Source organism: Galleria mellonella, unplaced genomic scaffold (assembly GCF_026898425.1).
Source record: "Galleria mellonella isolate WM207_F2 unplaced genomic scaffold, CSIRO_AGI_GalMel_v1 utg63, whole genome shotgun sequence".
NCBI lineage: Eukaryota > Metazoa > Arthropoda > Insecta > Lepidoptera > Pyralidae > Galleria > Galleria mellonella.
In genome coordinates, this window is record NW_026442130.1 from 10,249,801 (window position 1) to 10,262,522 (window position 12,722).

The 12,722-nt window shown below is 29.3% G+C and overlaps 2 protein-coding genes across 9 annotated transcripts in view; one reads left to right on the forward strand and one right to left on the reverse strand.

Moving 5' to 3' along the window:
• Window positions 1-6,581, reverse strand: part of LOC113521744 (protein disabled) — a 29,457-nt gene extending 22,876 nt beyond the window's left edge. For 2 of the 8 annotated variants that reach the window (XM_052899838.1, XM_026907396.3), the window contains exon 1: window positions 3,176-4,379. In XM_052899838.1, the coding sequence (XP_052755798.1) occupies window positions 3,176-3,245 (70 nt within the window). In that variant the 5' untranslated portion in view covers window positions 3,246-4,379. Of the gene's footprint in view, window positions 1-179; window positions 600-2,745; window positions 2,872-3,175; window positions 4,380-6,352 lie in introns of those variants that run through there. The other 6 variants (XM_031909795.2, XM_031909792.2, XM_031909794.2 and 3 more) reach the window with 6 other exon arrangements.
• A 719-nt stretch (window positions 6,582-7,300) lies between these two features.
• LOC113521673 (N(6)-adenine-specific methyltransferase METTL4) lies at window positions 7,301-12,200 on the forward strand. The gene is made up of 5 exons (XM_031909843.2): window positions 7,301-7,791; window positions 8,211-8,446; window positions 9,023-9,151; window positions 11,020-11,360; window positions 12,041-12,200. The coding sequence occupies exons 1-5, from the start codon at window positions 7,591-7,593 to the stop codon at window positions 12,178-12,180; spliced, it is 1,047 nt and encodes a 348-aa protein (XP_031765703.2). The 5' UTR covers window positions 7,301-7,590; the 3' UTR covers window positions 12,181-12,200.
• Window positions 12,201-12,722: the final 522 nt, after the last annotated feature.

The following is a 12,722-nucleotide window of genomic DNA, read 5'->3' on the forward strand; positions in this document are numbered from 1 at the left end:
TTACCATAAAGTAAAATAAAATAATTTCAAGTTGTTATTCTATTACACTGACAAATCTACTACGCAAGGCAACTAATAAAAGCTAATGTTATCGAGCATGTAAATAATGCGGTATAAAAAACAAACAATTTGGCAAAAACACAAATTCACACAAATACAAGCCGAATATAACTACGTACCTTGGCGAAGAAGACTTTTTAATTCGGACTTTTTAGGCGTCATGTGTGTATTTATTTTGCCACAAGAAACAAGATAACCGGACAAAGTGCAAAATAAAAGTGAGCATATTGTGTTGTCCTATTTCGGTCCCTGTTTACGGTGCATCATTGCCAGTTTAATTGAATTTCCTGTTTTTAAATTTAGAATCTCGGGAGGCGGGGTCTCTATGGTAAGTACCCACCGATCATAATATGAGTATGAATTAAATCCTCAAAAATAAAAGTCAATTCTACCCCCAATCATTTAATAAGCATTGACTCGATTTTGCATTAGTTTAATAGACATTACAAGGAAGTAAACAGAGCAAAAAATGGTTAATTATTTACACACGCTTTGATCACACATTATTATTAATTAAGTAATAAACAATTTATAATATCAATATTGTAAGTGACTAAGTTGTATAAATGATAAAAACGCCTACATACATATTTGGGTGTTAGTATCGTTCATAACTCTTGGTTAGAAAAATAAATGTTTACAATATGTCCTTTGCTTTTGTTTCTATGTCATTTTAAGTCAGCTGAGCAACTTTTTACACATCCTGCTCTAAAGATATATAAGTATTCACGTTATAGAGGTGTAACAAATCGAAAACTAGCAATATTCATAATGCTAAACAATTTCTCCAAGGGTTGAAATATTAAAACAATCTTTGAATTTATAATACCTCGTATATCCGCGTGTAAAATGAATTAACAAAATTAGTGAATGCTCAGATTAGTATACTGTTTGATATGAACTCTCTTAGCTTTTAACTTCATTACTTTATTTGATACTGCGTGAAACTGTTTTAAAATTCTCTCTCACTCTGCCTCTAAATGTTCATACTCATGGCCACTATAATAATAATAATGAATAAAAAACACCGCCTACGAAATTGGTATGCGCTGGTGTGGTCCAGTGAGGGATGAGAGGTGAGGATGAAATTGATGTATTGGTGAGAATTAACCTATTGAAAGTTGAGCTGTCTGATATTGCTGGCATTAGCACTGCTGGTCTTAGTCAATCCCCTTTTAGCTGATCTCATTCATTTGTAAACCCTTTTCTGTTGCCCCGCCACCGTCTGTATCAATTAGCGAGGGTAGGGCTTCCAGACATAAATACAACTAACTTTAAAACCTTTTTTTGTTATATCCTGTACAGGTAAGTACTAGTTGATAAGCGACGTCGTATATTCTAATTGATCGAAAGTGTATTTTTTCTGTCAAATTTTATAAAATTGCTGTTTAGCCGCGAAAACGTAACAAACAAAACGAGAAATACTAACAATAGTAGCAAATATCACAAAGATAAAAGTGGAGACAGTTTAATCTTAAGCTAAATCTTATTAAAATTAACTCTACTTGTATTCTTAAATTAATATTCCGTAATAATGAAACTCATAAAGATCATCATATTTTTTGTGTTTAGTTATTTTGGAGAGGTTTGTTTATTAACTAGTCTAAAGGGACTAGACTAGATTGTGTCACTTTAATAGGTATTGTAACATTCCGGAAATATAAAGAGTAAATATTACTAACTAGATAATAAATAAAACGATACTCTAACGTACGTACAAATGCAGGAAAGTCATTCGTCAGTCAAAATACGGATTAACGCTCTTTTTCATTAACTATTTAATTAGATTTGGAGTGTCTACATTTATAAAGTTCTGTGATAGAGAAAGTATTTAATACATACGAGTAATTCCATTTTGTTGCACATAATTTTTTTAACAATCTTGGAAAACATTTTAATATCTATTGGTTATACTCTAAATAAGTCCTAGCTTGTGTCTGCTAATGTAAATTCAAGCATGAATTTAAATTCTAAATGTAATTAATGTAGGTATATATTTTCCAGTTTTCTGGGTGAACTATTCAGCCATCTTGCTGGTACTTAAATGAAGAGAGAGAGCTACTAGATTTTCTTATTAGTCTATTAAAGATGGCTATATTTTCGGATTGAATACTATTTAGGTAATTAATATACATTACGAATATTTCGGTAGGGTGTGACAAACAAGCTGGCAGAATTTGATGACAGTCCTATATATCAAATATGAACAACACCATGAATTTTACAGGCCTCGTGTGAATTGGTTAGGAATCTTATGTTAGAAATTACACTGGATTTTATATCGTAACAAAATCACGCGTTTTCCTGATTCGAGAGAGAAACATAATACCGGTAAGTAGATGTTATAGCAAACTTAGGCGAGTCACGCAAAACTTAAAACCTTGTCAAAGCTATTCTATATAGCTTATATACTAATTAGAAGTTGTAAAAATTTTATATATGGTATTCAACGGGAAGGTATGTTAATTTTGTACATGTTTCCTAGGTAGGTATAGGAGAAATTGATGTATGGTCATGACTGAGATATTAACATTACAACAATTAAATTTGACTAATATTCTAAGATCCCTAAAGCCCAATAAGCAGATAAAATATTACAAGGATCATTACCACTGCATGCGACGTCAATCTAGATACAACGGACAACAATAAGGATGAAATGTATGAAAATGCAGAACTACTCACCGAACTGCCGCAAGAGATGCTGGAAATGACACACCTGCATAATTCCCCGTACAAACCGACAAATAGCAAGCTACTCCCCCCGCTGCACCACCGCTGCACATTCGCCACGGGCCCACAACACACCCTCTGTCCAAAATATGAGGGGTCACTAATTATGATATGGATGGTCTAGCTCGGTGAAATGATAAAGTACGGTGCTAACTCGGTATCATATAGTAGTAGGGTGAACTTTTAGCTGGTTCATGCATGTTACATGTTACGACAGAAATCGCAAAATATAGTAAAGCTAAGATGCGATAACGTGGTCCAATTTACACTTATAGCGCTATCTAAACACCGCATTACCGTATTATCAAAATTAATAAATTATAAAATAAGTAGTATTGTAAGTGAAAAAGCTTAGTTGGAACTAAACACGTTTCGAACTCACATTTGCAAGGGCTGGTTTTCTTACGGAGGGTTTGCATTGGAAAGTCAGTCGGTAACTTGTGATTAAACATCGAGAATGTTTAATCTCTCTGTATCACTGAAACGGGAATACACTATTGGTATACACTATTTCGGACGCGATATTTGACATAGGAGGCACTCGTAATACAAATGTAAAATGCAATTTTTTATTTCACAACGAGATTTATTGATTTTTACGGTGCTGTTCACGATCCTGATGGGACGTTTCGACGCAGCGGTGATTTAGCTCCGCATACCGTCGTTGCTCTTTTTTGGGTAGTTTTCTGGAGACGGTATGGAGTCTTTTGTAAAATTAACATTAGTCTTAATAATCGGTTAGTTCGTATGGCACAAGAGACCCGGCCGCAGAGTTCGCTAGCACATGGGCAGTGGGTAGCAAAACGCACGCACTCACACAGCGCGCGCACCGCGCACACTGTCGGTGTGAAGGGTGCCGCGCACACAAGCGCACTAGCAACCCCTAATCAATATTCGTAGCTGTCTCTTACTTTGTGCAACTTTTGCCGTTTACTCAATGAAACTATGTTATGTAGTCTGTCAATATGTTTGTAATAGTACAGTTTTTGTCTGTTTGTGTTTAGCAGTAAATAATTTTCAAAAACAGTTATCTATATAGAAAAAATATTTATAAATATTATTACGATACCTAATGTCATTATTAAAAGTCATAAGTTAATGCATGTATATGCACATATAGACTAAAAATTGACCTTGAATAAAATAATTTATTTTATGTGATCATTTAGTTTTTAGAATAAGTTCTAGAAATTAAACAAAAAGTTGTTCTAAACGCTATTTATTTTCTATTTAAATATTTCTTGTAATATTATACAGAATTATTTATTTAAGTATTTAGAATATCACGAGGTAAACTAGAGATATGACATCCTCTATCTGATATGTTGAAACAATAGTATATGCCACTACATATTTATATAAAGATTATAAATTTATTCAGTTATGTTTGTTAAATATAACCATGATAAGTGTTGTCATATCAGCTCAAAGGGCATAATAAAAACTTAACGAAATATTATTTACTACATAATAATTAGGAAATAAGTCAAATTATTTGAGATTTTTAATAGAAATAAATATGATCTTTAAAAAATAAATACGACGTTTAATAAATAAGATTATTAAGTAATAAAAAAATATTTATTAAATATCATACTTATTTATTTCTTAAAGATTTGATTTATTTCATTGAATGTTTCATTTAAATAAATGAGATATATGGATTACATCAATAACTGCTTAAAATGGCATGTAGGCATGATATGAGTTATAAACTGGATGAAAAGGTGTATTACTTACATGTAAATAATAAAAATAAAGGATAAAGACTATTCCTGGTCAGTTCGGGACCTAGTATAAAATTAATTTTAAATGTGAAATTTTATTATCTTTGTAATTAACAATGCTATTATCTTCTTAGTTACAAGTTTGGGAGTATTAATTCAGTAAATAAGTAAATGTATATGAAGTTATGAAACAAAATATATTATTTTATATATTAATTATTATTATAAGTTTATACTTTTTTCCTTCAGATAGGCAGAAACCAATGATATAAAGCACAGTTGTAGTGGAAAATGGATCATTTTACAAATTAGATTACTAATTATAGGGATAGACTTCTATAAATGTATGAGAGAAAATTAAGCTAAAATTAGCTCTCCAAAACTAGCATAACAAATTGCCTTGGTTTTAATTACTATATTCATGACTTCATCCATAGGATTATGATATAAAGAAATTAGCCCAGTGCCTATCGTTATTTACAAGACATTTATTAGAAAAGTAAAAAACAGAATTTAAATATGTATATACCAAATTTCATAACAATCAAATATGTTCAATTTCACATTTTTAATAAGGATTTTAATATTGCACTTACTGGATATAGAGAGAATACACTTTCAATTACACTTTTAGATCAAATTGACAAGAAAAAAATAAGAAAATAAGTGTGCTAGTCAGAACTACTAGGAAATGAAAACATAGATTGATTGACCATACTTAGAGCAAGACCCAAAATAAGGATGTTCTTGATGAAAAGAAGCTACCTAAGTGGAGGTGGAAATATTTAAGAGCAGTAGCTAAGTTAATGTGGAGTGGAACCAAATTGAATGGTAGGTTTATATTAATTTACCAACCTAATACATAGACCCTTATAATTATGATAATATAAGAGAACATGCAGACTATTCAAATTTTATATACTTATAATAAATAATACATAATTAAAAGTTAATGTTTTTCAAAATATACACTTATAATTAAGGAGCTTTTATTTATTTATATACTAGCAGTGCCTGAGAATTGGTCAATGTAAGTGGGATATAGTGATTGAGTAGGATAAAAGTACATAATCTTTTTTGTGCGAAATATAATGTGTATACAATTTATAATATTTGAGGTTTTAAGGAATTAAAGAGTATCAAGAAAACAAATAAAGCAAATATTTATAATAAGAAGAATATATTTGTTAATCAAACCTTACGGAAAGTGATTTATTAAATAAGATGCAAATAACATGCCAAAGTTCATAAATATCATAATAAAATTTGTTGTTATTTAAAGAATAACAATGGAAAATATTCTCAGAGATAGCATCAAATTTATTTTATTTATAGTTGAATATTTACATTAAATCATAGATAAATTCTAATATGCTGTAAGGATTATAAAACTTACAAAAGTATTATTTTACTAAGTATCTCGTACGTATTCGTATCTATATATAAATACTATTGCATATGTTGGCTGACACTAATTTAATATTTAAAAATTAAATGTAAATAAGTGTTTCTGCATACCAGTTTCTACTGGCTTTAAAATTTATTAACTTTTATATAACTAATCTTTATTATAATAAATCCGCATATTATAATTTAAATTTAATATATTTATAGATAGGCAATAACTGATATATAACCACAAATATAACTAATAAACAGATCAGTATCGGCACCGAAAAGTTTTGTAAGGTAAAAACAGCAAAAGAATAGATGGAGTATTTGAAGTAAGAAGTATACTATATATTATTTGTAAAATTTAGGTATTTTTTTTACTTAAAACAATTATTTAGAACTTTCAATAATTATTACGTTTTATTAAAATTCAAACTTACCTCGGTATATAGCCATGGCTTAAGTAATAACATTACTTTACCAATTTTATTGTTTATATAGTATTATTTTATTTGAAATTTAAATTGTAAAAATAGAGTACATTCATAGATGACAGAAAATAAATTACGAAAATGAGTACGAATCTTAAAATTGATGAGAAAAACCTGTAATAATAAGACTACAATATAAATACAATATAAATATCTGTGAGTACTGGTATATGAAATTGTGATGACAACTGATGGAAATTGATGGAATTGATTTTTTTTTTTTTTTTTAGTACGTTTGTTCCGTTTGGAACAGGCTAAGGTCGGAGACCATGCTGCCTAGTCTTCAAAAAGATAAATTGTCTGGAATTGATGGAATTGATGTCAATTGTCACACTTTACTCGAACTTAAAATGATGGATAGGTAACTATTAAATATAGTTATCTATCTATGGAGGAGATAGTTTTATAGATAAAGATTAAAGACAATTGAATAATTTTTTAATGTTTCTGATTCATAATTTAAAAAGTGCTTTGCTATCAAAATAGAATGTTTTTGAAAATTGACAGATATTTATAACGTTGTCCAAGTGCCCAAGTAAGTTAAAGTTGTAAATGTTTTTAAAAATAGTAAATACAATAACATCAGTACGAGCATTAGATTTTTTTAGGAGTATTTTGACCTATTTATGTCAAGATACTCCGAAAAAACCTCTGAGATGAATTACTACGTAACTAGACGAAGCATTACGTATCGACAATGTGGTTAGATTCTTTATCTAGATCAAAATCCTATCTGTGGTACGTTTATCTGTTCTGTGGTGCTTTTTTAAATGTCATGTTAAAAGTCAAAAGTATTGTTATTGTTGAAAATTCCAGACAAATTATCTTTTTGAAGACTAGGCAGCATGGTCTCCGACCTTAGCCTGTTCCAAACGGAACAAACGTACTAAAAAAAAAAAAAAATGTTATTGTTGATTGTTAATGTACTGATTTATAATTTTATTAATTAAACTTTATATATTTTACATACCCATACAAAAAGTCATAAAATTGTTCTCAACGAATATATGTAAAATTAATACTCACGGATAAAATATAGTATTCATTCTCATATTTTGTTTTTATCCTAATATGTACCTATTTAAAATAATAATTTGTGAGTGTTTAATCTCTAAATTAATCGTATTTATATTAGGTAGTTATCTATAAAATAAAGTTAAAAGCGTCCTTTCACTATTTTTACAATTATGAGTATAATTTTCAAGTCAAATGGTTGCAGTTTTCTAGATCATAATAACTATATTTTTAATATCTACAAAAATATTCCTAATAATGCAGAAACATATTCTTACGCGTTATCTGCGAAATTATTCTATATTTTGAACAATGTACATACGGTCAATAGAAAGAGATCAAAAAGGGACAGTTCTGATGATCTCCATGAAGAGGTTTGTATTTTCATTATTTCTTCTTTATTTTTTTCTGTCTTTACCTGCAGATTTAAATATATACTTGTTATTGGTTGGCCAAAAATCTAACGAATAATTGTCGATGTACATTTTCGGGAGTGATAATAGTACAGTATATCTGTCCAAGTAACAAGTACTATGTAACTTATACTAAGTAAAATTTGCCTTCTATGGACAAAATGTGTATATATAAAATGTAGACTTCAACCATTGTTTCTTTATGTATATAGTTAATTGCAATCATTTTTAACATTGGAATGTATATATAAATGATTGTTGTAATAAATATTCAGTGAGACATAAAAAGCCTTGTGGCTGTATTTGGCTTGGCTAGATAATAGGATTAAAAATTTTGATATGCATATGTGATAAAAAAATGTCCAATATAACTTTTTCAGGCCACAAAAGTTAGATTGAAGTATGAAAGGTTTTTATTGGAAATGGAGCCTGGTTTAAAGGATAAATTATGCAATAATAGTGATATTTCAAACATGAAAGCTGTCAGAGATTTCTCAAGAGAATTATTGGAAAGGACTGCATTTACACATGTTGGCACTAATGGTGGCAATAACTCTGAGAGGTCTGTTAGGTGTAATGTGGAGAATGAAGAATTTTTAATTCCATATAATTCTAGGTAAGTTGAATATATAAATTGAATTTTATGGAGAATGTTATTGAAATAAGTCTTAAGTCACTTTAAAAAGAATGAGCTTCTCATTTCACCTGTATCTTTTTAAGTAAGTTTTATTTTCATCAATTCTAAATGAATTTTTATATTTTGCAACTTATTTAGTCTTTGCACATGGTGGGCATTTTAATTTCTTCATGGTAGAAAAATCAAGTGCCAGAGTGAGAATCATAAATATTGTTAGTTTATTTTTATACTAATAATAAATAATACTGGACATATTTATTGGCATATTTAAGATTATTTTTCAGGGGAGGGGGCCTGGCTCCTTAAACAAGGCACATATATATTCTTAGATATGTCTTTGCAAAGCTTTACTTGAATCCTGGGGTGGGTATAGTCCACCCAGTTTACCCTCTAAATATGCCTATGGACATATTACATAGCACTACCTAGTTCCAAACTAAGCAGAACTTGTATTATCAATAGGTAGTAGATAATTGATAGACATATTTAAACCTTAATGTCAATAATTATAGGCTTGCATGTTGTATCTCAAATGTATGTTTTATTGTTTTTTAGATTCTACTGTAGTTGTGTCATAAAACAATGTCATGAGTTAGCTGGCTATAAATATGACATAGTAATAGCAGACCCCCCATGGTGGAATAAGTATATAAGAAGACTAAAAGGAGCTAATAATAAATTGAGGTATTGTTTAATTGTAATTTTCTCATTGAGTCTCTTTATTTTTACAGAGATTGCAAGCATTTTAAATGAAAATATAAATATTTAGATTTTGTATTATAGAATGTAACTAACTTTTATTTATTCTATACAATGTATGTGGCAAGGGCAAACATGCATTAATCTTCTTTGTGCAATTACTGATTCTAAGTATTTACAATAGACTATGGGCATCTGCCATTCATTTTCAAGAGCTGTTATCCATGGATTTATTCCAAATAAAAAATATCAAATGTTAATCTATAGTATGAACTCTCCATGTTTAATGTAGAAATAATAAATTCTATAGAAACATTTATTAATAGTATACATTTAAATTCTGAATATATATATTTTATATCTAGTAGCCTAGATCAGGGTAAAAAATGCCTGGGGATCTTCTTGGACATTGCTAAGGCTTTTGACACGGTCTCTGTTACTACACTTTTACATAAACTGGAGAAAAGTGGAATAAGGGGTACTCAGCTTGCACTATTTGAGAGTTATCTTTCAAATAGAACACAAATGGTTGCAATAGGCAATTATAGGAGTAAACCTCTTCCCATAACCTATGGTGTCCCTCAGGGCAGTATTCTTGGCCCTACTTTATTTTTAATTTATATAAATAATCTATGTAAACTGAAACCCCTCCATGGTAATATCATATGTTATGCCGATGATACGGCTCTCCTTTTCACTGCAGATACTTGGGAGGAGGTATTTCGTGCTGCAAATGAGGGAATTAATGAAGTCACACAATGGCTTACTAATAATACTCTATCTCTAAATACAGAAAAAACTAAATATCTTGCATTTTCCATCCGGGAGTCTACTCAACCGTCTGTTAATTTATGTATTACTGCCCATACTTGTTTACCATTACATCTAAAAAACAATAGAACATGCTCATGTAAATCTTTGGAAAGAACACAGCTAATAAAATATTTAGGTGTATCTATTGATAATAATTTAACATTTAAACAGCATATAAATAAATTAACTTGTAGAATTAGGAAACTTATTTACATTTTCAAACGTCTGAGGCAAGTTGCAGATATGAAAATTCTAAAACTAACTTATACTACATTGTGTCAGTCCCTTTTGACCTACTGTATAGTTGCTTGGGGTGGTGCTCCTAAGACAGTTCTAATAAATCTTGAGATTGCACAGAGAGCTGTTTTAAAGGTTATTAATTTCTATGATTTTCAATATCCCACAAACTTGCTATACCAAAAATGTAATGTTCTTTCTGTCCGTAAATTATATATTCTTAATACTATAAGTAAACAACATTCTATATATCAGTTTGATGCAAATATTTCTGAGCATAAAAGAAGAGTTAATGATGTTCAAGCTTTAAAAAGTTATAATAAATTTCACACATCATTTATTCGGAAGTTTTTATTATTTTTGGGACCATATTTATATAAAAAGGCAAATAAGGAATTATTTATATATTCAAAAACTAAACATATATGCAAAAGAATTGTTAGTAATTGGCTATTAAGTAAGACATATGATGAAACTGAGGATTTGTTATTAGTAGTATGTTAGGTTATGACTGCCATTTTAAAATAACTCATCCATTCCATACATTCACAAATTACACAGTCAAGATTTCATTTACAAAATATTATTTTGGGCAAATTAAATTATTACCGTATTAGTACCTTAACTTGTATTGTTTCTTTATTTGTATAATTTTATGTCATTGTGCCATATAGGGAAGAGCACTGCTTATCCTAAAGTAAAGTAGATTTACCTATTTAGGGAGCAGAGTTTTACCTATATTTAAAATGTAACATTTATTTTTGAAATAAATTATTATTATTATTATTATTATTGTTTTACAGCTATTCCATGATGTATAATGAAGATATAGCTTCAATACCTTTGAAAACTTTACTAGCCGACAATAGTATAGTGGCAGTTTGGTGTACAAATTCACCAAGTAATATTACTGCAGTGAAAAATTTGATATTTCCCAGTTGGGGTGTAGAATATGTAGCAACATGGTATTGGATGAAAGTGGATATACAGTTGAAACCTCTGTGTCCATTTAGTACAGGATCTAAGAAACAGCCATACGAAAGACTGATTATTGGAAAAGTCGGTGAAGTTAATCATGTTCCTGATGATTATTTGTTTATGAGTGTACCAAGTGCCTTGCATTCACATAAACCTCCTTTAATAGGTAATTATCAGTTATTTATATTGTCATTTTTTACTTATTTTTATATCTACTTATTAGTAGATATAAAAATATAAATAATAAACAAACATACTCAATGCTATTGCACTGATGCATAGATTTATTTTACACTTTGATTGATTATTTTGTCAATTTGGATAAGAAAGTGCATTAGTTCCAAATGTTTTTTCATATCATTGAGTGAGAAAATTAGATCTGCTTATTTGTGTGTGTTCTCTATATAATATGCTTTTAAAAGTAAAAGGCAGAGATTTTATAAACAATCACTCTCAAGCTTCTTAAACTATATTTATAACATTGTTCTGACTGTCTATACCAGTCAAAATTACTAAGTAAAAGCTAAGTACTAAGGTAGCTGAAATTGGGGAAAAATAGAAAATAGGTTATATAAGAATTCACTGAAAATATTTTTAGTAGCAAATACAACATCACGCGTGTAAAGCTTTAGTCAATAGCTATTGTGTGCTAAGAATAGAATTTTGAAATTCGACTTTATTGTCGGGATCTTTCAGAGACTTTTTGCACATTGATTTGAATTAAATATGAAAAGGGGAAACCATTTTATTTCTCATTTGTTATAAAAATATTTTAAACTCATTGACATATTTTGTAATATTATAAAAAAAATATTGTATAATATTTACTATATTTCTTTTTTGCAGATTTACTCAAAGAGTATGTTAAGAAGGAAAACCCTGATATATTGGAGTTATTTGCTAGATATCTCCTACCAAATACTACTAGTGTAGGCTATGAGCCTTTAAAATTGCAACATATATCTTTATATGAAGTTGTAAGTTAAAAATAAATATTTCTTATATTTATCGTTATTTATATGCGTTTCTGGATACAGTACCTAAACTTACATGCACCTACCAGGACTCATTGTTTTGCCGGGAAAAATAAATAAGTACTGAAGTTTATAATGAATGACCATATTATTTTAACTTCATAGTGAACTCATTTTGCCGTTCTGGATATATGCCTGGTTGGAAAGCTGCTTAAACGGGCCTTGAGAGCATATTATGAGCTCTCGAAACTTGTCAATTTTACAGACTAACAATTTTGTGTATAAAATTGCCAAGTTTTAAGAGCACAACTAGACAACTCAATAATAGCCCTGCATATTGCACTGAAATCACAGACAAAACAGTGGGATCACCCTTGAAATAAATTCCAATAGTTCAATATTGGAATTGAGATATTGTTCTGACAGATACATATTAATATAATTTGCCAGTACAAACGATTGTAAACCGTTTCCAATTTTAACCTAATTCGTAATGAGTACAGTACAAAATTGTCATTGGCAATAAATTGGATTGATATCGATATTAGATTCAA